General features: G+C 43.3%; 2 protein-coding genes across 3 annotated transcripts; both read right to left on the bottom strand.

Annotated features, from left to right (window-relative positions):
* Positions 1–1547: 1547 nt before the first annotated feature.
* Positions 1548–13564, bottom strand: S100Z (S100 calcium binding protein Z). 2 transcript variants are annotated; one of them, XM_083703763.1, is made up of 4 exons: positions 13433–13564; positions 6591–6732; positions 2031–2194; positions 1548–1740 (listed from the first exon to the last, which is right to left on the bottom strand). In XM_083703763.1, exons 2-3 carry the CDS (start codon positions 6729–6731, stop codon positions 2036–2038), a joined length of 300 nt encoding a protein of 99 aa, XP_083559889.1. In that variant the 5' UTR covers position 6732; positions 13433–13564; the 3' UTR covers positions 1548–1740; positions 2031–2035. The 2 variants fall into 2 exon arrangements, with proteins under 2 accessions (XP_083559889.1, XP_083559888.1); XM_083703762.1 differs by lacking the exon at positions 13433–13564 and adding an exon at positions 7064–7136.
* A 1277-nt stretch (positions 13565–14841) lies between these two features.
* F2RL1 (F2R like trypsin receptor 1) lies at positions 14842–22903 on the bottom strand. Its single transcript, XM_083703024.1, has 2 exons — positions 22744–22903; positions 14842–17652 (listed from the first exon to the last, which is right to left on the bottom strand). The coding sequence occupies exons 1-2, from the start codon at positions 22814–22816 to the stop codon at positions 16553–16555; spliced, it is 1173 nt and encodes a 390-aa protein (XP_083559150.1). The 5' UTR covers positions 22817–22903; the 3' UTR covers positions 14842–16552.
* Positions 22904–27440: the final 4537 nt, after the last annotated feature.

Raw genomic sequence — 27440 nt, 5'->3', positions numbered from 1 at the left:
CAGCAGAACCACCTTCATCCTTATAACAATAGAACCCTAAACCCAATAATTCTAAAACTGGACCCACAAATGGTTTGTGAAAATAATTTGGATGGGTTTTTCAAACAGATCGAAGAAGATACTCAGAAGAATGCAAGATTGAGAGAGGAGATTTTTGAGTCAGGAAGATGGGGTGCTGAGTCTGGGGGACAGAGTGTTCTTTTGGTGAGTTCTTAGAGCAGAAAAAGCTGAATAACACTTGTTAAGTTACTAGCAGGGTACTAGGGATGTGATGGGGCCATGATCCATTAAAGGTGAGGCTATCTCAGGCTCATGGCTCAATCTGGCCAGATGAAACATTTAGGAAGCGTGCGTGGCCCTGGCTTTCCTCTCTCCCCAGGCTGTTGTTTTTAGCTAAATATTCTTCTCACCAGGAAAGAACTGGTCAACACCTGTACTCTTCCTATGGCCTTGCACTTAAACTAGTAGCTTATAGAGCAATGGAAAAGATGTCGTTTACTCATACACTTGAAACTCTGCGTTATGGGTGGAGTCAAGTGACCTCTGAAAAACCTTGCTATAAATGCCTATACCATGCGTGTGTGGCTGTGGCCTGTAGCCATACAGTTAGTTCCAGCATATCTACCTCTCGCCATCTGCTGAGAAATCCAGAGAAAGGTGGCAATGGTGTGGTTAACCTTAAGGTAAAAATCACTGTTACATCAGGCTCTGCACACTACACAGCTATGCAGCTATTATATGGTTCTGTTCCAGCACTACTCAAAAGGACTCAATAGAATTGAACTGGTTCAAGGGTTGACCTACAACACAGCACCTAATATGCCATGTGATGACAGATCTAAAGGTCCAATACATACAGCAGCCACATTTATTATTATTTAATATTATTTATTATTTATTAAATGTGTATACCGAACCATAGATCTCAGGGTGGTTTACAACATAAAAATGCAAGATAAAGAAACACAAAAATACATAATAAAAAGAAGAGCAAGAACTAAACAAACCAATAGACCCATCCCCCGAACACATTTAAAAGGGTAAAAGGATGTTCATCAGCCAAAGGGCTGGTTAAAGAGGAACCTTTTCACCTGGCACCTGAAAGTGTATAATGAAGGCACCAGCAGAACCTCCTCGGGGAGAGCATTCCACAAATGGGGAGCCACTGCAGAGAAGGCCCATTCCCCTGTTGCCACCCTCCATGGAGGAGGTACATGAAGAAGGGCCTCAGATGATGATCTCAGGGTCTGGGTGGGTTCATACGAAGAGACTTGCTGAAAGTACCGTATTTTTCGCTCTATAAGACGCACCAGACCACAAGACGCACCTAGTTTTTGGAGGAGGAAAAGAAGGGGGGAAATTCTGAATCTCAGAAGCCAGAACAGCAAGAGGGATCACTGCGCAGTGAAAGCAGCAATCCCTCTTGCTGTTCTGGCTTCTGGGATAGCTGCGCAGCCTGCATTCGCTTCATAAGACGCACAAAGGTTTCCCCTTACTTTTTAGGAGGGAAAAAGTGAGTCTTATAAAGCAAAAAATACGGCAAATGGCTGGGTTTTGGAACACATCTTGCCTACGGATGAACTGCTCATTGTGCACTGATATAAAAACAGAAGTGGGAGTGTTGACAGGAAACCTTGTATTGCTGGAAGAGAAGGGAAAGCCAAACACAAAACAAAAAGTGAAATATTGGTTCCGTTGAAGTTGCTGTCTCCCATCCTGTCTCCCAAAGGCGACTGCAACCTGTCAATGCAAACAGAGATGTAGCAGGTATTTAGCAATGGCATCATCCTTAGGAAAAGGAAATTATCCACATCAAGGTGCATACATTCAGCTTCGTTTGTATTTTCTTCCTTTCTCTCTTTTTCATATTGGCAAGTTACATTTGGATGGACATTCTACACAAGGAAGTGAGAGGAAAGCTGAAATGTCTCCATGATAACTTCATTCGTTATCCATAATATGCAGGTTCAATGAGCTCAACCATTAGACAAGAAAAGTGCTACAGTGATAATTAAACATGCTTCACCTACCATTTCTATTCTCCCCTTTTCCTCATTTGCTCTTCAAAGAAATCGTTGCATGCAACAGTCAAGGCAGCAACCAGAACCACAAATTCGTTAAAATCCACTTCATTGTCTTTATTGCTATCAAGATCTTGCATAATTTTATCAACCAACTGGGGATCCTTTTGACACTATAAAGGCAAAAATAGATAGATAGATTAGTTAGAGAATCTTCTGAGATGTGCGTTAAATTACATTAGAGATTTCTTTTTAATTCCTTGAGGGCATGTGCATACACTGTCCTTAACCCTCAGGGAATTTCTTATATGTGCTGTGATATTTACCAGTGTCTGCAGCAGGTATTTGTCTCAAGACAGAGGTGCCTCAACTTTGAACAACATAATATTTATTTCTAATAGCTTAGATGGTTCACTTTATTAATAAGCTAAATGTCAATGTTTTCCCACTAGGACCATCATCCAATTGTATTGTCTTAGTAGATTAAGTATTTGAATTTTAGACAACAAACTGGTTATATGTGCATATAAGGTGGCGCTGTGGGTTAAAGCCTCAGCGCCTAGGGCTTGCTGATCGAAAGGTCGGTGGTTCGAATCCCCGCAGCGGGGTGCGCTCCCGTTGCTCGGTCCCAGCGCCTGCCAACCTAGCAGTTCGAAAGCACCCCCAGGTGCAAGTAGATAAATAGGGACTGCTTACTGGCGGGAAGGTAAACGGCGTTTCCGTGTGCTGCGCTGGCTCACCAGATGCAGCTTTGTCACGCTGGCCACGTGACCCGGAAGTGTCTCCAGACAGCGCTGGCCCCTGGCCTCTTAAGTGAGATGGGTGCACAACCCCAGAGTCTGTCAAGACTGGCCCATACGGGCAGGGGTACCTTTACCTTTACCTTTATACTCTGAAAGAAAGGATCTTGTTTTTAGGGACCACACACACATGTTGCAAGCACAGAGAGGTGTTCTCTCATGTAAGCGGGAAAAGAAGGAATCGATCTTTGAAGATGGTAATCCTATATATGTATACTCAGAACTAAATCCCATAGAGTTCAATGAAGCTTACTCCCAAGGCAAGTGGGTATAGGATTGCAACCCGAGTTTTGTTAGTCAGCTCCCCAAACTCAAAATATTGTAGTAATTTCCAGTATCTGTATCCCAATTAATCTAAACCTAGAATTTACCCTAATTACCACCAGCTGTATAGATAACCGCTCTGCGACCCTATGTATCTTGCATTCTAGATTTATATGAACTTCTGTGTACTAGTGAAATTATTTCAAGGGCATTTTCACATGTGAGGTTTTCAGCTTCTTGCATGTTAATGATAATGGTTGTTTGTGTAGAAGACGAATTTGCAATGTGAATTAGCATTGTGGCTCCTACAGTTTTTAAAAATCACCATTACAAACCCGACAGAGGCAAAAGCTGCTTTAATCCTAATGTGTGAAATATGCTCTACAAACCAGGACTAAATTAGGAGCACTGGAAGCTAACATGTGGACTCAACCTAAACCAGATATAATCCACTATTTCTTCTTAATCTTCAAAAGTCTGAAGCACATCTAGTTAGTGCTGGCTGATTACTCTGGGGACTGGGTCGCTACAAACAGAGATATTTTATTAAGATGGAATGCAGGACAGAGAGAATCCAATCCAAGAAAATTGATGACAGGTTCCTTTTTTTATTTCTTCCCCTTTCTGCAGAGCTGCCAGTTTTTAAGACTATGCGATTTCTTAGGATTAATAGACTACAGGATGCCACTTATATATCAGATCTTTCTTTTTTTAACACAAGAACTTCGGCGGCGTTTTAAATTAGGAACAAAATAGAGGAACACAAATCACATCAGGACTGATAATGTGTCCTGTAGCGAGAGCTCTTCTCAGCCACCTCTCTGCTCAGGATAGATAGGAAGCTATATTTAGAGTCCACAGGAGTTTCCAATCAACCTATGAATAAAACTGCATGTGGCTTCAGGCCCGAAGAAGCACTTAAAAAGCAAGAAAATTTCCAGACATTGACCAAAGTTCATCTGCATACACTTTGATCTACATACTCTTTGATCTACATATTTTATCTTTCTTCCCATCTGCCCACCTTACTAGCATGGTCAACAGCAATACCACCAGAAAGATGGAGGAGAAGATAGCAAGTTATGATTGAGATTTCTTTAAACCAGGGGTGAGTAACCACCAGGCCTCACCATCTAATTCTTGGGGCTCTCCCCAGCAGAACAGCTCACCTGTCCTGATCTGCTCTCTCCTTGAGTGCTTTTGCCAAGTTGGAATCTCATCCTTTAACAGTGATATGTAGCCTACTTTACAAAGGTAAGCGTCACATCCATTGATCTGCCTACTTCACACCTCTGCCCACAATGGTATTCAGCTCCCAAAAGGTTGCACACCCCTGCTGTAAACTTTCGCCTAGGTATTATCACTTATTAAAATACCCTAAATGCCTCTTCTTTCTAATAATTTACCTAAGGGAATATTATTTGCTCTGGGGAGGCATCAGTATCTTTGAGACATTGGCAGCCATTACACAAGGCATAGGCAAACTTGGCCCTCCAGATGTTTTGGGACTGCAACTCCCATCATCCCTAGCTAACAGGACCAGTGGTCAGGGATGATGGGAGTTGTAGTCCCCAAACATCTGGAGGGCCGAGTTTGCCTATGCCTGCATTACACTAATCCCCACCCTCATATCAGACCTATTTGCATGCTTCTCAACCATTGCATTACATACTAAGGAATGGGGCAAATAACGTTATGCTTGACATGGCTGCAGCTGAATAGGTCTGAAGGGAAGAGGGAAAGGACTGGAAGAGGCAGGGGTGAGGTTGTCTTGAGGTAGTCGGGGATAGCACCCTGTGGCTATGATTCAAGTACACAGATCGTGCAGAGAGAGCCTATGAGGCTGACAGAGCAAGTAAAACTGTGTATACAAAAGCACATTTCCCCCTCAACTAATCTGCCTTCATGGAGATACAGTTCCAATCACCATTCAACTACAGTTCCCAGGATTCTTTGGGGGAGGGTAATGCATGTGAAATGTGCTTTAAATAAATGGTGTATATGCAGTCTAAGAAGGAACCAAGAGAAAGGAAAGTAAGTAAAAAAACCCCTCACCCACCAGTTTTCCCATACCTATTTGTACATTGTACATGGTATGAGTCACATACAGCTAACGGACCACATTAAAACCATTCCCAAAGAGAACCTATCGCCACCATTGAAGAAAATAGAATCTCTATCTCAACCCAACCCAACTTCCTTCTGTCCCAGCTTTAGCCTAGTGAATAAGGTACAGCCACCCCTTGCTGTTTGCAGTATTCTGACAACAGAGGTTTGTTGCCTCTGAACAATGTAGTACAATTAATACACTGCCCAAGATGGCTGAACTGGAATGCTTGGATTTAAAGAAGAGTATAGCTATTGTGGGCATAACAGAAATCCTGGTAAAAGAGGAGAAAGCCAGTGGGACGAGGTTATCTTTGGATACAAACTCTATAGGAAGGGCAGAATGCAGCAGAGGAGTTGTTCTGTACGTCAAAGAGGACATTTAAACTTTCTGCTCTAATCTGTATGTTGCGCTGTATTCCTTTCTATATTGCCTTTTTGTGGTTTTGTTGTAAGCTGCTATGAGAGCCGCAGCTGAAGACTGGCCAGTAAAAAAAAGAAAAGAAAAAAGGAAAATATATAAATAAAACAAATCAGATGATTCACTTCTGCAGCACTTTTGTGAGCCTTCCGGATTCTTAGACTAGATAGGTAGTTTGTTCTAAATAACACGGCACTTGAAATATTCTTAAACTCTTAAGCAAAAACATAGCAGCTGAGAATTAGTTTTGCTTTAACCGCTAAGAACACTTGAGTGTGCGCACTTGTGTTGTTAATTCAGTACTGAAGCTGTGTTCTGTGGAACACAGTTTTTCTACTTTGAAAAGGAACATCGCCTCTTCCCCAGTGAATGAGTAAAATCAGCTCCCCATTCATTTAGATATTACATTTGCTATGGGGATGACCATGACTACTGTGCATCTCCTACCTTTCCCATCCCGTTACTTGTCTATACCATATAAACTGGGGCCATCATGTACCAAGTTGGTCCACCACTGATCCATGTCAGTGGGAGCAGGGAAGCTCACAATGCACAAACTGACTTCTACCATATTGGATGTAATGCCTAGACAAGACATTTAGCTGAGCTATGGCATGATATTTTCCCACAGCCAGCCCGCAACTTTTATAAGTTAACTGGGATTTGAACCCAAGACTTTCACATCCATATCGAAACTTAACATTATAGCTGACTATTTGGATAAAGGTTTCTAATAATAACAACTTAATCAAGGGTCCTAAGTACTTGGTCACCAAAGCACATTTCCTTGGATGTGGCAAAATATAGCAACTATTTTTGCACACCGTGCAGCTGCTGTTGCAGAAAAGACTTAATTGCATGTCTGGGTGAACAAACGGCATATGAAATACTTGTCAAGGATCCTCCAGTAGCTATTCCCCCTCCCCATGTCCAGCAAGCAGTCGGTGAAAAAAAGATTTAACCATGACTCTGTCTTACCGAAAGGAAGTCAGTAAGTTCGCTGGTGAGGAGGTCCTTGAGTTCTCCTTTATTGAGTTTATATTTGTCCCCTTCTTTTCCTGAGTAATGGTGAAAGACCTTGATTAAGGTGTCCATCGCACCTTCCAGCAGTGTTGGCATACTACAAAGGGAGACAAAGGGAAGACTTATAGCAACCTTGCATGAACCATCTAAAACGTAATCATTTCTGTATATGCACAGAGATAAACACAGTTGCCCAGAAAGTCAATACAGGATTCAGAGCTTCTGTGATACTAAATATTTGTCATCTGACCAGCTGCACAAACTTGTTTATGACGCTAATTTAGGAGAGCACTTTTACAAATGAATCCAGGAAGAAATGTATTGAGCTCATTGGGTGTGCAGTCATCTCTAAGTGGCCACACGTTTTCCTGAAAGGGCAAAGAAGCAAAATACATCTAACAAGGCAAAATTTGAGTATTTCTTCCTACCTGTTCTGAAGTGGTCCCAAATAAAGTATTGTCTCCAGCAGGTACAGACTGTAGTCAACTCTATTCTGAGGGTTCCACCCTAGCTTACCAAATCCCCCTGGGGTTTCTAGAGGGAAATCACCAATGATAAAATGTCTCCCCCTTCCTGGGTTTCACTTTATTTGTGACTGCTTGTTATGCGTCAACAGGTGTAGGTATCTTTCCCCAGGTGGCTTTCTTGAGGCTGGCTGGCTTCCCTGAGCATTCAATAAGGAGCTAGGAGTATAAAAGCGGCAACTTCATTAAAACAACGAGGATGGAAATCCAATTAGTTGCTAGGAAGCCAGCCACTGGGAATACCACAAATACAGAACAAGAAGACGCAGTGCGTTGCCTTATGATTTATTTCATTTATATCCTATCCTTCCCCTAAGGAGCTAAGGGAAGTATACATTTCCTACCCCCTATTCCCCTATTTCACCCTTACAATGACCCTGTGAGGTAATGAAAGCTGAAAAATAGGGATTGGTCCAAGATCATTCAGTGAGCCTTATGACTGAGGGGGGGTTTGAACCTGTCTCCTCCCAGTTCTACTCCAACATACTAATCATTACACTAACCTTCCCCTGGTACCCTTGGGGTGTTTTGGACTACAGTTCCCATCAGTCCCAGTGAGCCAGCACAGCCAATCCAAACTGAGGACGAAGGGAGTTGTAGACCAAAACATTTGGAGGGCACCAGGTGAAGAAAGGCTGCCTCCGATTTCATAAGGTATTGATCTAAGTTCAATCCAGTGTGAGACTGGATTGTCACGCTTCAGAAGTTAAAACCGAACCTTCAGCATATAATTTCCAAACTCAAAAGAGTACTAGAGATGCAAAGGCGTTCAAAGCACAGGTGATGACACTAAAAGATAGCCCTCTTCATGAAAGAATGGCAGGAAAATTCACTTAGAAAACACTGTAGCTGTATGCTGTTTGCATCTTACTGATTCACTAGAAGTAGGAGCGGAAGGGTCCATCAGTTTTGATTTCCCAGTTTCTCATTTTTTCCAATCTAAAATTTGGCTCTTCACATTTCTACAGCAATTTGATATATATATTTTTAATCCTCACAAAATAACTTGGCATTTGAGTACAAATTTCTAACAAACACATTTTTTGTATTTACACATTTTTGCAAGTAATTTTTTCTTAACATAATGCCTTTTTATATGTCATTTCAAGAATACATTCATATTTATGCACACTTTTACCTAATATGTGCATTTTTGTAAACTTTGGTTAGAGAACTGCATCACAAAATTTAAAAAGGTGGCTGTGTGTCAGTTCTCATATTGCTTTGAAAAATGCAGATTCGATAGATTCAACTTTTACATGTGATCTGAATCGAATTTCTTCTCAGTCCCTACTAAGAAGTAAATACAGCAAATTGTATTTCTACTAATTGGCACTTAGGGCTATGATTCAGAAAACATGAAGTCGTCCTCCCTAAGGAGGTGATGAGGTTGCTCTGGTAGGTGTAAGATCTTTCCTACATTTTTGGGCGTGTCTAGGGTTGCTTCACACGAAGTGAGATGTTTGCATTGAGGGGATGGGTGGAGGTGGAAAAAAGAGCATGGGTCCCAAGAAAATACAGTGGTACCTTGAGTTACAAATGCCTCAGGTTACAAACTCCGCTAACCTGGAAGAGTTACCTCGAGTTGAGAACTTTGCCCCAGAATGAGAACAGAAATTGTGTGCTGGCAGCGCAGTGGTAGCAAGAGGCCCCATTAGCGAAAGCACACCTCTAGTTTCAGTTTCAGGTTAAGAATGGAGCTCCAGAACAAATTAAGTTTGTAACTAGAGGTACCACTATAATGGGGAATGTCACCCCTCAGCAATGGCCCTGTGACCCAATGGTGCTTATTATTGGGGTTCTGCCCCCTGCCACAGATTTTTGGCTCTGAGCATTTCCCCAGTAAGCCTGGTTTCATTTCTTGGGAGTCGGTGGAACTAGCAGGTTTATGTTAGGGACAGCCAGACCACAGAGCCACTCAATAACTTTGAGACATCTTGAGATGCCTTGTGAACGGTGCAGTCTGACTAGGAAGCAGGAGGACCTTACCTGAATCACTGAAGTTCACCACTTAATTCAGGGAACAAACAGAGCCAATGCACACTTCTATTACAGGGTTCAGATATAATCGTTGGTGGGATTTTTGTGTGCATTATAAGACGAAATTTTATTTGGAGTTTGGCTCCCCCTTGTGTGCTGAAATGGAGTTATATGCTGAATACTTTAGATTTAACTTGCACAGTTAAGTGTTTTGTGTGCTATCTTGCTAGAGAAGCAAACACATAGAAGTGGAATCTACCTACCTAAAAAACCCTTAAACAGCTAGCTAAGTCCTCTAAGCTGTGAGGACAGCAAAATCAACAAACAATATCACGGGAAATAATAGTTAAGCTTTGTGCACCTCTGATCCCTGCAACTTATTTGGGACAGCTAGAAGAATAACCTTGATCACCAGCTGCCTCTAGAAATAAAAAGCTCCCAAAGAACCTCATGTTTGTGGTACTCAGTGGGGCCACATGCACACACCTCCCAACTCAATATCCAGTTTGAAGGAGTTGGTAAGAGCTACCTTGGTTACCTGTGGCCATCACTTGCAGCAGATGTGTACCTAGGTGTTTGCAAGGTTCGTCCTTGCAAGAGCATAGGCACAGCGGGTGCAAAAATTGTGCCTCTCCACTCTGGCTTGGAGTGGCTAGAAGCCTGCCCTTCACTCCCCAGGCCGTTCCTCCACTGCTATAGGTGACTGGGTGAAGTGCACAGGCCCCTCTGAGTGCCTCAGCAGAACTCCTTGCCAAGGGTACAAGGGACCCTAGGTACTTATACCTCTGCCTGGCAGATCCTCACAGGTGGGATGGGTAGATAGATAGATAGATAGATAGATAGATAGATAGATAGATACCGGTAGATAGATAGATAGATAGATAGATAGATAGATAGATAGATGATAGATAGATAGATAGATAGATAGATAGATAGATGATAGATAGATAGATAGATAGATAGATAGATAGATAGATAGATAGATGAGTGTCTCTGTCCTTTGAAGCCTTGATGTCACTCTCCACTCATGTGCCATCTGAGGCAGCTGCCTCACTCTAATGGTAGGGCCAGCCCCAGTTGCAAATGAGGAGAAGCAGCAACAACAGGAAGCCAGGTACAGATCAGCAACAAAATAAGTTTCTATGAAACATGCTGTTATAGGTTTTGGCCTTGCTTTCTGTCCAGTTATATTTTAGCACTTTTAAAGGAGATTTTGATTCAAGTTCTAGCTTAACCATGGGTAGTCAAACTGTGCCTCAAGCAGTGGAAACTTTTGACATTTGAAAGTGAAGGTTCATGGACCTAGTTAAGGGACACAAGCAAAATGTATTATCTTGGTTTGTTTTGAAATTGTTTTAGGCCTGTGGCCCTCCAGAGGCCATGGTACTCCAATTCCCATCAGGCTCAGCCAGCCTGGCCAATACTAAAGGATGTTGGGAGTTGCAGACCAATGACATCTGGTTGGTTGCAGGTTCCCTATCTCTGTTTTATGCTTATACCAGCCCGAAATGTGATTCATTCATTCATTCATTCATTCATTCATTCAAAAACATTGATAAGCTGCTTAATAGTTTAAAAATCTCCAAGCCGTGTACAATATAAAACAAACAGTATTAGTCAAACAAAAATACCACGTAAAACCAGAGAGCCGGATGTGAGAGCAGGATGTTAGATGGGCCGTTGGTCTGGTCCAGCAAGTCCTTGCTTTGTTCTTATCTGTTATGGTGCCCTCCAGATGTCCTTGAACACCCCCTCCAGCCAACCCCAGCTATCATGGCCAATGGTCAGTGGTAATCAGAGCTGTGGTCTACTCTGCCTAGGCCAGAAGTCAGGAGTCAGTGAGAAGCAAGAGCTGGTCAGAACCCAGCAAGCAGAATTCCTTTGAAAGGAAAGGAGGAGGAGGAGGAGATAAGCAGGGGTTCTGGCTAAGGGCTGAACAAGCAGTGGCATAGCATGGGGAGGGCCGTGGCCCCAGGTGATTTTGAGTGGGTGCAAGCCAGGTGCAGGGATCCCCATCCTGCCTGCCATTGGGGATTTCTGGGCCCCGGAGCCCAGCCTGGCCTTGCTGCTGCACACCTGCCCCCCTCGCTGAATGTCTGCCCAGCCAGCATTGGGGGGATGCATCCGCCAAGGGCTGCATCTGTCGGCCGACCGACCAGGCTCCCCACTTCGTGGGCAGGCAGGCGGGTGGCAAAGTGCGGCCCCGTGAACCATCCGTGCTCTGTGCCTGTGGCAGGGAGGGTTGGGCTGGAACAGTGGGTTTGGTTCAGCCTTCAAGCTCATCCTCTGGTCTTGCCTGGTGCATTCGTGTGCATGAGCCGGGAGCCAGCAAAGGGCACAACGCAACTGTGAACAAGTCACAGCTCACATCTCAACAAAGAGGGATGGGTGAAAGGGATCCTAAGGACACAAGTTCATAGCTCAGGTGTAGTGAGAATCATCATATATTGAGAACTAAGAAGCAATATTTAAATCTAAGAAAGATATTTGCCTAAATCCTTAAATTAGCTAAGGATCGGAAGACCTTTTATAAAGGACCTTTAATATGAGCTATACCCAGAAGAGGGAGCTCTTATGACATATAGAATACACTATATCTATTCTAATGTATGAGGGCTTACCTGCACAATCTCAAAATTCGGCTAGTAATTTGTTCCTGTATTTTGGAGATGTGGACCACATGTTATTTCTTCTGTCTAGGCGATACATGTGTTTCCCTGGAGTTAAAACCTGCGTTTGGCATAGCTGATAGTAGCCTGATTTTTTTCTTCTAAAACAACTACATTTCATTGTCCCTTGTGATGCACATTTGGCATATTATGGTTTTGGGATTATGAAGTACTCACACCTCCCTGAATCATTTCCTTTTTGTTCTTGCTGCTGCTCATTTTAGTCCTCCTGAGTCCTCTCCCCAGGTCTGGCCCACCCATGAGGCAAGGTGAAGCAAATGCCTTGGGCGTTTCTAGATATAAATAATAATTTTTATTATTTGTACCCCACCCACCTGACTGCGCTGCCCCAGCCACTCTGGGCATCTGACAACATATATAAAAACATAATAAAGCATTAAAGGTAAAGGGACCCCTCACCATTAGGTCCAGTCGTGGCCGACTCTGGGGTTGCAGCGCTCATCTCACTTTATTGGCTGAGGGAGCTGGCATTCAGCTTCCAGGTTATGGGGCCAGCATGACTAAGCTGCTTCTGGCAAACCAGAGCAGTGCACAGAAACGCCATTTACCTTCCCACCGGAGCGGTATCTATTTATCTACTTGCACTTTGACGTACTTTCGAACTGCTAGCTTGGCAGGAGCAGGAACCGAGCAACGGGAGCTCACCCCGTCGCGGGGATTCGAACTGCCGACCTTCTGATCGGCAAGTCCTAGGTTCTGTGGTTTGACCCACAGCGCCGCCTATGTCCCTTAATAAAGCATTACACATCTTTATTTCCCCCTTGTTCCTGATGTAGATTTTCACTCAGCCCTTCTTCCCTAGCAGTTTTTTTGTTTTGTTTTTTGGCCATTTTGTTGTTCACCTCAGGTGCCAAAATGCCTTGGGCCAGCCCTGTCTGCCCCATATCTTTCAGTTATTTTCTTCAGTATATTGTATTTTATTTTTTTTTTTAAGACGGAATAATGTTTTTATCTTGTCTACCTGAGCTCCACCATAACCAGCACCTTTTCCAGTGGTGTTGAGCTGGACAAGCATATTGGCAAGGCAGGAATGCCAATGGCTGGCCTCTCCACAAGGGTGTGGGAGAATGTGATGCTAATGTCCAACACCAAGATTAAGGTCTACCAGGCTTGTGTGTTGAGCATGCTGCTTTATGGAAGTGAGTCTTGGGCAACTGACATCCACCGGGAGTGACACCTTAATGCCTTCTGTATGTGCTGCATCAGGAAAATTTTGATCATCAGGTTGTATTTTTCTGATGGTTGCTAGTCACCCTGGGCAGGTCCAATAAATGTATTATCATCATCATCATAATTATCATAATCAAGTTTATTATTCACACAAAGCATGGTCCTGTAGATTTGGTATATTAACCCTAAGGGCATGAAACCTGGAACAAGAAACAGTAATAATCTTGTTCTGCAACATTCTTGGCTTGATTAGGTATGAATACAGTACCTGCTTGCTTTGTGTATTTCAGATTCCTCCCTTTGCTTCCGCTGGGAAGGCAACTCCCCGAGCGCTTTGTTATTCCTTACATAACACGATTAGGACACACAAGAGCACCTCCTTGATCCAAAAACATGAGATGGGATTAAAATGATATACGGTATTAGGTATTACCTGAACTCCCAGGATTATGAACTTTGCAGTGGCTCACTTCCAAGTGCCAGAGTCCAATTTATTTCTCCATACAGTAGACCAGAGCACTCATTCAGGCTGGCATGATACCAGAAACTCCAATTAGCCCTTTCTTATATATATGTAGTTTCTTAAAGGTACTGAGAGTTGCCAGGCAACTCTTATTCCCCTCCTACAGCTGTAGTTGCCAGAGTGGCTTATCACTCCCTACCTCTTCACAGGGAACTCAGGGAACTGTAGCTCTGGGAAAGGAACAGGAATCTCCCAAAAACTCTCAGAACTGTTAACAAACTACAGCTCCCAGAATTATTTTCTTTTTCGTGGAGGGGCGGGTCATGACTGTTAAAAGTGGTATCAATAGTGCTTTAAATGCATGATTTAAATGCGGCCTACACAGGGAGATGGTGGGCTCTCCTTCACTGGAGTCATTTCAGGAGAGGTTGAACCATTATCTATAAGGGAAGCTGCAGTTGCATCTGGCATTGCAGGTCCTGCACTGAGCAAAGGTTTCAACTGGTGTACCCCCAAAGTCACTTCTGACTTTATATTTCAGCCCACTAAATTGGCATGTCCATAGGTCAGCGGTTGAGCATACATTATAACACAGGAGAACTCAGGTTCATTTTAAAAAAAAACATCATGGAGGACAAGTGGCTGCAAATCATGGTAGCTATATGCTCTGAGGGCCAACTGCTGATAGCAGCAACCAGAATAGAAGAGGGCTATTGTCTTCATGCCCCACTTGCGGACTTTCTGGAGATGTGTGGGTAGGCTGCTAGGGGAAAGAAAATGCTGGGCCAGATGGTCCTTTATTTCGATGATGCACCAGAGCTATTCATTTTTCCATTCAAGGTGTGATGACACACTTTATGTAACTCTTTTTTATAGTGTTTTCTGAACTGCTTAGGTACATTTTGACCCTTCACTGAATTAGAAGCACGACTCATTCTTGTACCCCAGCTATTAAGAAAGTTAGAACAACTGGAAGAACCAACTCCTTCCAGTATTTCTTCATGAATCATTGTCATTCAGAGCATGATTCTCTTCTAATACAGCCCAGTAGTGGCTGGTTGTGCCAAAATGAAGCCAGCAGTCACCTGTGAGGGTGGGTCTTTCTCCAGTGACCTTATGATGATTCAGTTACTTCTGAGTCAGAAACATGGCAACATTGACCAGTCTCCCCAGCAGCTGACTCAGAGGAGACAAAATAAGAACACTAGCTGGTGAAACAGGAAGCTTCCTAAGTAAAATGGTCTATAAGAGCCTTTCATTTCTCATGGCATGCTTTGGGAGTTAAAGGGAAAGTTAGGGATTGTAATTATTAGCAGAACCAAGCAAAACACAGCACCAACCAAATTCTTGTTCCATGGCTCAGAAACACAATGGCCCACTTTGCATAACACTTTATTTATGTTTATTATTCTTGTTTTTTTAAAAAATTGTATACAACCCTTCATCCGTAGATCTCAGGGAGGTTCACAACATAAAATTGTAAGATAAAAAACACAATATACATAGTAAGAACAAAAACAAACCAATAACCCCCCTCCCACAAACTCATTTAAAAGGGTATTGATGTTAATCAGCCAAAGGCTGGTTGAAGGAATGTTTTTGCCTGGCACCTAAAGCTGTATAATGAAGCTGCCAGTCGAACTTCCCTGGGGAGAGCATTCCACAAATGGGGAGCCACTGCAGAAAAGGCCCCGTTTTGTGTTGTCACCTTTTGGACCTCTCATGGAGGAGACACATGAAGAAGGGCCTCATTGAACCAAACTATGGCTTAGCAGGACGGTGCAAACATATTAGTTCATGCAAAGCTCACTCTTGCTTTGTTCCTGACAAATTCTTTTAGCTCAGGTTTGGCTTAGTGTGTGTCATGCATACTAGTCACTGAAGTCCTCCTTAACCATGATCTGTACCCGAGAAAAAACCTTGGCTACAGATCATGGTTAGAAAAAAAGAACTTAAGCACAATTCCAGTTTTTTATAACAGGCAGAGCTTAGCTGCTGCATTATGCAGAGCTAAAAGAACCAGGGAGGAACAAAGTGGCTGCAATCACCATTGCAGAAGGCAGACCGTTTGGCTTAGCATGATGTGCAAATGTGGCCAATAAGTCCTTTTAAAAATCTGCAAATTTATTTTTCAAACTGGATCCCATAGTCCCTCATATAATCCACATTTAAGAACTTGCTGAACGGAAAGGTCATTGGTCAGTTTGTTACCTGTGAGCACAGCATACAAATATCACAAGGCACCCTACCTTGGCTCAGTTCATGGGCAGAGCAAGTTGCCGGGGTGCCACTTGGGAAGAGTCCAGAGAGGTCTGGAGGACCACATTTGGGCTCCATGGTATGAGGCTCCCCACCCCTGCTTTAATGCTGTTTGAGACAATATTTATACTTTAAACATAATAGACAAAAATTGAAGTTTATTAAAAGTACCACTTTACAAAAAGTTTAAAGTATTGGAAACAAAATTACTGCAAAGTACATTTTAGAAAAAAAGCACATAATTGCATGCTACACTGAGACTACATTATTGGTCTCATTGCATATTCACAGCATATTCAAAATATAAAGAGTTGTCTATAAATTATATATATAAAAAAACCTTAGATATATATCTATATCTATATATATCTCAGTGCAAACAATACTCACTTGGACATCAGTAATACAATAGGGCCTTGAGATTGGCAACAGATAGGTTTGGCAAACATAAATGAATCATCTGTCTACAAACTGCTACATGTGTGTTGTAAGACTTATCTCATGAAGGACTGTGACCCTCAAAACGCAAACCTTTTAATTATTACTGAAGATTAGTGATTACATAAGACCATAACAATAAACCTGGGAACTAGCAGCGGCTATCAGCATATACGCTGAAGGTTCCCTTTAAAACCAACAAACTTGTCTACAGAAGCAGAAACCTGTTGATTTATTTAGCGCACGTATCAGGCCAGCTGCTTTTGGTTTTTCCATCCCAAAGGAAAGATGGAAGGATAGAGCAGTTTGGAAGTTCTTATGAAGTTATGTAAGGCAAATACTGTTCAGTTTTTCATTGCCAACAGGAGACCAAACTTCCATCCAAATATAAATTTAGTAGGTTGACTTCGTAGTCTGTGAACCGGAGGAATAAGAGGGGGACTTCCTTGGGTATCTGTTTGACGAGAGAGAGACTTGCATCCTCCTTGTAGTGCGCACGCTTCGACAGAGGAGTGCGTTTTTAAGGTTGTCCCTAAAGTCCTTTGAAATGAAGTAATAGACAAATGGATCGATGCAGCTGTTTAGGGAAGAAAGGCACAACGCTACAATGTACAAGGCATATACATTACTGGTGTTGTGGGTTGTGATCTGGGCGTAGTGTAACACGAGCAGAACATTACTGGGCAAAAAACAGATCAAGTACATGGAAAGGACAGTAATGATGAACTTGATGGCTCTTTTCCGTTTCTTCCCAATGTTCTCATCTGTAATGGAAGCGTTCAGAGTCTTTATCATGAGGACGTAGGAAACAGTGGTGAGAACAGCGGGGAATAAGAAAACTCCAATTGCTAGAGAAAGGAAGTAGTTGTACATGTCTTTGGCCAACACTGCATGAGGCAGGACATCATGACAAGTGGTGATGTTGAGGTTAGAAACATAAACAGTTTGGTCAACGAGATACAATGGAATGGTGCCAAGGAGGATGAGTACCCATATTGCAGCTGAAATCCCCACAGAAATTTCCGACTTCTTTCTTGAGTGCAATATGGGGTTCACAATCACCCAATACCTTTGTACGCTGAGGCATGTCATAAAAAGGATAGAGCAGTACATGTTTCCATAGAAGAACCCAACAAGTACTTTGCACAAGCCTTCGCCATAGATCCAGTTATTGCCGTTAATATGGTATGCAATCTTCAGAGGGAACCAGATAACAAAGAGGAGATCTGCCATTGCCAGGTTAGCCATATAGACCACCGCTGGGTGCCGCTTTTTCGTTCTCAAGAAGAAGACCCACAGAGCCATAGCATTGCTCGGCAAGCCAATGATGAACACTAGAATGTAGACCGTGGGAAGGAAGACTGTAGTCAATTTGCCAGTGAGGATTTTGGCTGCAAAAGCATCCACAGTGTATGCATCTTTAGAGGTGTCACTTGTATTGACCTTATGACCAATAAAGCTTCTTCCTTTTGTCCGGTTGGTTGGATTTCTCTCTAAAAAGAAGATAAAAGCAAGAGAGTTAGCTGCTCATTGGTGAAAAACCAAACATGATCATAATGAAGCCTACATAGAGAACATTCCTAAATACTTAATTGGATACTATTAATTCAATTTGGTTTGGGGGAGTTCTACCATTCAACTGACAGGGCTATCTGGCAAGCTTGACTCCATCATGACGACCCACGAATTTAGAATCTTTTGAAGAAGAGAGTGTGAAGGAAGGCCATGCTTAATCCTTCCTATGCCTGTCCATTGTTCCTGGAAAAACTCTCAGTGGCTGTTCTTACCTTATTTATCCATCATGCTTAATCCTTCCTTATGCCTGACCATTGTTCCTGCTAAAGCCTATGGAGGTCATTTTACTTTATTATCTATCATGTTTTTATCCCACCCTTCCTTCAAGGAGGTGGACTGCTTCCCCCTCTTCATTTTATTCTCACAAACATCCTGTGATGCAAATAAGATTGTTTCTGAAGAAAGGCCTCAACCTTGAGCTTCATGGCTGAGTTGGGATTTGAACCCAGGTCTCTCCAGTACTAGCCTGGGACTCTAACCACTATACTTCATTGGTTCTCAGCCATTTTTGCCGCCAGTTAGGCTTATTATTTTGTGCCTTAAGAGTTTTTCAAGCAATCCAGTGAGTATTTGTATTGCATTTGTATTGTAAGTGTATTACACAAAGAATAAATGGTATTGGGGAAAGGAGGTGGAAGTTGGGCGTGTTGGGCCTTAAGCAGATGCTGTTTGGAAGAGTTGGTGAACACAGACAAGCTATGGATTAATAACCTATGCACTGCTATGAAAGAGTTTTGAAAACAAAAAGGACTGAACCCTCTCTTGGGCTCAAGGGAGAGAAACACATTGTATTCATTCATTCATTCTCATCTACATCTATCTATCTCCCAAATACTTAACAGTACCTTTCTTCTGGGACGTGGGTGGCGCTGTGGGTTAAACCACAGAGCCTAGGACTTGCCGATCAGAAGGTCGGCGGTTTGAATCCCCGCAACAGGGTGAGCTCCCATTGCTTGGTCCCTGCTCCTGCCAACCTAGCAGTTCGAAAGCACGTCAAAGTGCAAGTAGATAAATAGGTACCGCTCTGGCGTGAAGGTAAACGGTGTTTCCGTGTGCTGCTCTGGTTCACCAGAAGCGGCTTAGTCATGCTGGCCACATGACCTGGAAGCTGTATGCTGGCTGCCTCGGCCAATAAAGTGAGATGAGCTCTGCAACCCCAGAGTCGTCTGCGACTGGACCTAATGGTCAGGGGTCCCTTTACCTTTCTTCTACATCAGTGATATAAAGTAAGCACAGGACTGGGAACAATATGTTTCATTCATAGCACATAGTTCTGCCTAACTAATGCAATAGTAGGTGGAGTATTAAGCCAAAGTGCTCTTCAACGCCTGCTCCCAACTACCTAACATGGTCAGCACACTTGGTTGCAAGAGGGTTTGGCCCTGACTAATAGCAAAGTTGTTACACAGCTGCAACTCATGCCATTATGTAGTTAGATATTAACACTGGATGCTAACTGAAGCCACTGACTAAAAGGCTCACTCATTCATTAGTGCTATGAGCAGGAGAAAACTGGAATAGATTGTGCTTTGTATAGCACACACTCAAAAGCACCTGAAAAACCAGTATTGAAACTTTTATGTTTTCACTTTGTTAGCAAGTGTTTTTAGTGTACACAAATAATGAGCAGGAGGTATGGGAAAGAAGAGATAGCAAGAAACATGCCTCCTACTCCTAGCTCCAGTGTTCTCTTAGCCCCTGGAACTATTACCCATGTCCTACCACAGAAAGGTCACAATGGGAAGTCTACACTAATTTCACTTTTAAACTCACTCTGCAGAGCCAACCCAATATATTTTGCTGCCTGACTTAAAGGAAAAGATCATACCCCATTGGTCTATGTACAGGAACCAACCAGTTTGACAGTTGGATCTTAATCAAATAGCCATTATAGGATAGCAACCTCATTTGTGCCCTGGAGGTGGTAGCTAGCCTAGGGGGTGCAGGAGAGGCCATGCAGCCCAGAGCTCCATCACCCAACATCTTGTCATCGTTCCACACCTTACAGCATCTGCAGACTATGGCAGCCAACTCTGTCTACCCAATGGTAGGGCCAGCCATATGGAATTTTACAAAATGCCTTCTCTTCTCTTCTCTTTCTCTCTCTCTTTTTACAACATATTGTGAAATCCTCAGGAGCAAGGTTGGCGTCTGCAGCTAGGTCTTGCAAGACAACTACACCCATTGATTTCTCGCAGAGTCAAATATAGTCCCTTAGCCCTAGGAATGTTGCTCCACCATTCCTCCTGCAGTAGGAAGATGTAAACCACAATCTCCAGTGTCAAATTTGAAAAGGGCGCCAAGGCACATTGCAGGAGCTGCAGTGGATGGTTTAGATACAGTGACATTATGTGTGAACAGACAGTGCACAAGTGGTAGTAGCTACCCTTTCAGTACAGATCAGTATGAGAAGGCAAAACACACTCCCAAGGGACAAGGCAGACCTGGCTAGGAAAACCACCCACTCTCTTGGTACACTCCTGAGTCAGACCACTAGTCCATCTAGCTCAATACTGTCTTACACTGACTGGCAGCAGCTCTCCAGTGTTTCCTAGCCCTACGTGGAAATGTTGAGGATTGAACCTGGGACCTTCTGTATGGTTATCACTCCAGGAAGTACAGCTTATCTCCAACCACAACAAAGTACCATATTTTTTGCTCTATAACACACACGTAGTTTTTAGAGAAGGAAAATCCGTAGGCATGCCACCCGTAGGCATTCCCTCCATAACACGCACAGACATTTCCCCTTACTTTCTAGGAGGAAAAAAGTGAGTGTTATGGTGCAAAAAATACAGTATATGTACTTGTCTCTGACATATTTCTGCTCCCCCCCCCCACTTTCCAGCTTCAGAATACAGGTTCTTTGAATGACAGGAACTGCCTTTTTGGTTTTACGCCAGAAAGCTTCATGTGCATCAATGGTGTGGTATAAATGAGTAATTGTGTGTGTAGCTAGTTTGCCAGACTTTTTAGTCCACTTCATTGGCTTCTGCTGAAAGAGATGTTAGGGGCGGGTGCCATACTCCTGCAAATATATTACAAAATCTTTTGTAGATATTGAACCCTTTTTAAAAATGAGAGTGGTTTTTCTAGAAAATTACTCAAGCTGATATAACAGAGCAACAAAACCAGAGTCTAAATGCACAGATGCCATAGAAAAGAAGTATTGGATTGTACTTAATTAACTGCACTCCCCAGGTAGAAGTTGCAGAAACCATAAAAGACATTTGGATTCAAACAGAAGCTTAACAGATGTGGAAACAACCATTAACACCATCACAAAATTAAAAGCTGCAGAGAAGCCATTGCAAAGCAGAAAACTTACATTATCTCTTCTTAAATAAATACTCCTTGACATTGAGCAGTTTAGACACAAAGTGAATACCGGTACTTTGTTTATCCAATCTTAGTATCTTGGACTGCCCAGTCATTTCTTACAAAAAGTAGTAAGCAAAAGAGGATGTCCATTTAGTGATCAAAGAAGAGCCTTCAATGAACTGGTATAAGGCCATTTTACAATTGTACAAGTTGCATTTATGTAAAATGAAGCCTGAGAATGTTTGCACTGCAAGGCATACCCAGGAGGCATGAAAAGAGCCCCAAGTTACCAACACTTTCCTAACCTTTTAGATTATGCATTCTATTCATTTACTACAAGCTAATACCAAAGCCTAATAAAATTATATTGAATCTCACAGCCTAAAGAATGGGTAGGCAAACTAAGGCCCGGGGGCCAGATCCGGCCCAATGGCCTTCTAAAACCGGCCTGTGGGAATCAACATGTTTTTACATGAGTAGAATGTGTCCTTTTATTTAAAATGCATCTCTGGGTTATTTGTGGGGCATAGGAATTTGTTCTTCTTAATATCCAAATATAGTCTGGCCACCCACAAGGTCTGAGGGACAGTGGACCAGCCCCCTGCTGAAAAAGTTTGCTAACCCCTGGCCTAAAGTGTTATCCATTACTCCCCAAAATCCCATATTAATGCATGATAGAACTGTTTTGCTACAGTCAGGAAGATTATACTTTGATTTTTTCAGGAGATCAGATCCTTAGCACTAATGTCTGAGAGCTTAATTAAAGATTCATTAAGTTTTCTTTTTCAGACTAGGTTTTTTAATGTGGTAAAAAAATCAGTCTGTGTCAAGCTGTTTTACATACATATTTTAAATATAAACCATGGTTCAAAGGAAAGCATTGTCAAGATATCAGGTTTATGTAAGAACCTTCTGTCTTAGAGACAATTTTTCATTGTTGTTATTTACAAGATTTACTGGATGCCTTACTGAAGAGATCAAAGTGAAGTATAACACTGAGTACCCATTCACAAGAACACAGATAATTCTTGTAGACTTCAAAGTAAATCAGATATTAAGACAATGTTCTAAGTCGTCCCCCCAGCCCCGCGCCAAAAAAAGAAATGTTTTAGGCACTGAAATTAGTCACTTGGTAGCTTTGAAGTGAAAGCCAAAAGGTGCAAGGAGGAAGTGTAAGTCAGAGGTGTTCGCACTTTCTAAAGGCAAATAAATCAGTGTGGAGAAGACTCCATAAAGTTGAGCAGTCTGAAAGCCACTGCTGAAGATCTTTACTCCAGGTAAACACGACTTATGGCGACCCAGAAGTTAAAAAAGAGGGGTGGAGAAGCATTCAGTATATGCTTGGGACAGCTTATACGATTTGCAGCCATGCACTCAAAGCAGGACATTAAGTTAAGCCTTGTTTACCTTACACGGATAAATAATAATTGAAAGAGGGGTGGGAATGATTAACATCCCCAAAGGTGCAAGTCACTCTGCACATTCGTTTGGGAGTCCCACTGCACTTTACTTCCACTTTGCCTAAACAAGGATCCGATCCTGCTGCTCGGACTAAGAAGAGGCAAACCAAGTCTACCTGAGCCAGAGACCAGCGAAATCTCCAGGAGGAGAAAGGCTGGAGGGCAGGCAGAGAAAAGGACCCCGCCACCTTCTTCCCCTCGGCGAGCACAGGGCTCTCCGTGCCTTACCTGTGGCAGAAGCGAGCATCAGAGCTCCAAGCAGCACCACGAACCCCAGCCAAGCCCGGCCGAGGCGCCCCATTTCCGCGGCACGCGCCTTGCTGCAAAGGCGCCACCAACAACTTCCTCCTCGAGCGTCGACGGCGACTGGGCAGTTTCACTGATACCTAAAAAGGGAGAGGTGGAGGGCTCGGGAGGGGGCGGCGCCTAAGCAGCACCTCCGTGACGTCACCGCTCCAGTCCTGCCCTCCCCTCCCCCCGCGCCTGGCTGTAGGTAGGCGCTGTTGGCTGCCCTCGGGAGAGGGGCGAGGTGAGCTCAGGGCTCTGGAACGTGGCGCGGAGGCGGAGGTGCTTTGCGCGCCGCCATCGAGCTCGCGAAGCGCCGACGAGCAGAGCCAGACATGTTCCCAGGTAGTGCCGGATTTACGTATAAGCTAAACAAGCTGTAGCTTAGGGCCCCCCAAAAAAATTAAAGGGAAAACAAGCACTGGATGTACATTTCCAAAATATAAGATAAAAACACTATTAATATACTTAATTGTATTTCACTATTAATATACTTCTTAATTGCATTTCAGTTCAACAATTACTTTGATAACATACATATTTTGTTATGTGCAAATGGCTTTAGATACCTGTTAGGTATCTAAGATCCTGATGCTGGGAAAGATGGAGGGCACAAGGAGAAGGGGACGGCAGAGGATGAGATGGTTGGACAGTGTTCTCGAAGCTACCAACATGAGTTTGACCAAACTGTGGAAGGCAGTGGAAGACAGGAATGCCTGGTGTGTTCTGGTCCATGGGGTCACGAAGAATCGGACACGACTAAACAACAACAATAACAACAACCTGTTAGGTCCATAAATTACCATGTAAAGGTAAAGGTAATTATACCATAAGGTCCAGTCTCGGACAACTCTGGGGTTGCGCACTCATATCGCTCTATAGGCCAAGGGAGCTGGCGTTTGTCCAAAGACAGCTTCCGGGTCATGTGGCCAGCATGACTAAGCCGCTTCTGGCGAACCAGAGCAGCGCACGGAAACACGGTTTACCTTCCCTCCGGAGTGGTACCTATTTATCTACTTCTCCTTTGACGTGCTTTCGAACTGCTAGGTGGGCAGGAGCTGGGACCGAACAACAGGAGCTCACCCTGTCGCAGGGATTCGAACCGCCAACCTTCCGATCAGCAAGCCCTAGGCTCTGTGGTTTAGACCACAGCTCCACCCACATCCCTCAAATTACCATATATTGAACACAAAAAATAGTGACAAAGGACAGCTGGACATATAAAGGGCCCCATTACCTTCAGCAGCTTAAGGCCTGATCAAATCTAAATCTGGCCCTGTTCCCAGGAATCGCAGGCACCAAAAGGCTTTATGTGACACACATTTAAAGCACGCCCCCACAGGAATCCTGGAAATTGTAGTTGACCCTCACCCGGACAAGGCCCAGCACCCTTAACAAACTACAGTTCCCAGGATGCTTGGGGGTGTTGTTAATGGGCTTTAAATGTAGGCAGCCTAAGGCTACGCTTCTAATCCCACTTAGCTGCCAGCAAGTCCTACGGAATTCTGTAAAGGATACTTCAGTAAAAGTAATGGATTCAGTAAACTAGTCCATCACAATCCATGTCTACACATGGGAGCCAACTCCTAGGGGTTGAGGTCCCTTCGGGTTCCCCAAAGTTGATGGGCCTTGCCAATGCCATTCAAATGGTGTGCATGCACCATGTCTTGTGATCCATTATGCAAGGGCTTACCTGCCTCCTTTGTTTTATTGAAGTTGGCACCCCTGACTCAGAAGGAAGTCCCACTGAGGTTAGGGGGGCATACCCCCAGGTAAATGGGGTTAGTATTGCATCCTTAGCCAGTTAGTGAACGAAGAGCCATCTCGGGAGATCATGATTTCAAGGGTACAGCTCTAGCCTTCCTTTTCAAAACCTCCACCCACCCAACATCTGCAAGACTAGGTTTCCCATCCCTGTTTTTAAACATGGCAAGCAGTCTTAAATAGCTGCTAGTCTGTACTAAGTGCACCTGATTAACTGCATGTCACTGACTGATGTGGTTCAAGCATGTTGCCACTGAACTATTAAAGAATTTGTAGAACCGGTTTAGAGCATCCACAGGATAGTGGAACAACTATAAATGCCACTGAATAAGTAAGTCATTAGGCACAATTGCTTTGAAACAAACAAACAAACAAACAAACAAACAAACACAACAAACAAACAGCTAGACAGGATGTGGAAATCTTTATCTGGTCTAATTGCGAGACAAGTCAGAGGGTCTTCCTAAAAACAGAACCACTGTGCTATTAGCATCGCATTTAGAGCAGTATGGGTGGTCCCCCCCCCCCCCAGAGTGCAGAGCCCAGGGGGCAAATAACAACAACAATACATATATTTATATGGGTACCTACACAAAGCTGGGGGCAGGGAGCATAAATTTTTGTCCTCACTCAGGATGCCATATGACCAAAGTCTGCCCCTGGTGCTATTTACTATTATTATGATTTCTTTTAATGGATTTCAAACACACGTTTTTGGGGTGGGGTTAAGATCCCTCCCGATGTGGATTAATATAAATCAAAATACAAAATTAACTACAATTCCAGGGAGGGGAAGGGACGTGCTTTAAATGTATGGTGTGTAAAGTAACTCTCACCTACTCAAATGCCGCTTGGCATTTTAAATCCTGGAAGTTTTAACTACAATTCTCAGTATTGATGGAGCGTTAGAAGTTCCTTTATCTGAGTAGAGACTCGTTCCTTTTATGCCATATGACTGCTAGTGTCAACACTGTGCATTAAACTGGTGTTCACATTATTGCATGCAATTTCTAACCTTCCTTTCAATCCATAAGGTGCTCTATGCATAATAATAAATATAAATATAATAACACACTGCAACAAAATTGGGATTACTTCTACTTGCTTCCAGCATTTGGCATAGTTCTTGGGTAGCATAGGCTCCCTTCACCTCAAGACTGCAAATAATCAAGGACAGAAAGGAAGCAGCAGCAGCTGCCTGGGCTTCAGGTGAACTGCTAAAAGCAATAGCGGATACATCTGCTGCTGCCTGGCTTGCTTGTATTTCTTTTTCTAAGGATTTCAGGTAATTTTCTTGTAAGCAGAAAAATGTCACCAAACTTCTCAGTGCAGAGGAGAAATCCCCCAGCAGTTTCTTGGGGGGTAGTGCTCATCATTAGCACATTTATTTTATGTTTCCGCCTGAGGTTTTGTTGTTGCCATCACCGTAAGTGTTAGCAGCAGCAATTGTATTGCCAGACTGGCTACCATTTTACACCCTCCACAATGCCCTGACCTAATGGTGGAGAATGTTTGGAGACTATTATGCAAAGAGGCATTTCTTTTTCGAGAGATGGGAAAAAGAACAATCCCAGAAATTCTCAGCTCTATTTCCAGGACTGAATGGGGACGGAATCTAGTGCTGTCTCAAAGTAACTGAATCATCCTTTCCCTTGAGCCTTTTCTTCTCTTGGCCAGTAGCTAGATTTGCTGGAGATGAGAACAGGAAGCTGCACGCTCAACTCCCCTCTACACTTTCAAGCAAGGAAAGCCCCTATTCATCATCACCAAAGCTTTGTGTGCTGTATGTCCTGCCCATACATCCACCCACCTTTCTCCTCCTCCCCCCCCCCTCAGATACTTAAAATGTCCTAGTAACGGTTGAAGAAAGGAAGGGAACTTGTGGGGCGAAACTAGGCTTTATTTCACCTGGCTCAAAGACCTAGTTTGGCATACACCCCCCACTCTTTTGCATACACACACATACATACAGTGGTACCTCGGGTTACATACGCTTCAGGTTACATACGCTTCAGGTTACAAACTCCGCTAACCCAGAAATAGTGCCCAGAAATTTGCTTCAGGATGAGAACAGAAATCGTGCTCCGGTGGTGCGGCAGCAGCAGGAGGCCCCATTAGCTAAAGTGGTGCTTCAGGTTAAGAACAGTTTCAGGTAAGAACGGACCTCTGGAACGAATTAAGTACTTAACCCGAGGTACCACTGTACACAGAAGCTGGCAGCTTCAACAACACCCCTCTGGAGGCTTCACTCAGGGCAAAAAACCCAGCTACCGCTCTGCCAGCTGCATCTTGAGAGCCACCCATTTCAGGATCTTATCCTAGACTCAGTGCAAGTGTTGTCAAATGTTACCAGTGTTTTATAAGTTTTGTAACATTTCAACACTTTCCCAAATCAACACTTCAAAAGAGTAGACTCACACTAGGAATGTGATGATTAATTTAGCCTGAAGGAAAACACAGGCTGAAAGAAAAGAAGCTGATTCCAAAAGAGAGAAACGAAATAACAAACCAGGTACTCTTATTGCATGTTTTGGGTATTGGCACATAAAATGATTCTGACCCAGAGTTAACTGATCCCTAAAGGGAATCAGTGGTATCATAGATATGCCATGAAAAATGTGGAGTTAAGGAGCTCCGAAGATCCAATAGATCTAATTCAGCTGGACAGCAAGCCTACATTCATCACAACCACACCCATGTTTGCTTTTCTTCTTTGCTTTATGGAGCAGAACTCTAATGTATAATTCCCCCTATGTAAATACTGACCTCATTCTCTGACTGGAGACTTATGTAATCAAAATAACACAATCCATCTGCAAGAGAGAACTACCAGGCAGCTCAGAGTGACTCCAAAGCTTGCAGAAGTACCAAAGAAA

This window comes from Podarcis gaigeae, assembly GCF_964106915.1.
Source record: "Podarcis gaigeae genome assembly, chromosome: 11".
NCBI classification, from domain to species: Eukaryota; Metazoa; Chordata; class Lepidosauria; order Squamata; family Lacertidae; genus Podarcis; species Podarcis gaigeae.
The sequence above is the reverse complement of the archived record's forward strand: the minus strand, read 5'-3'. Positions and strand labels throughout refer to the sequence as shown.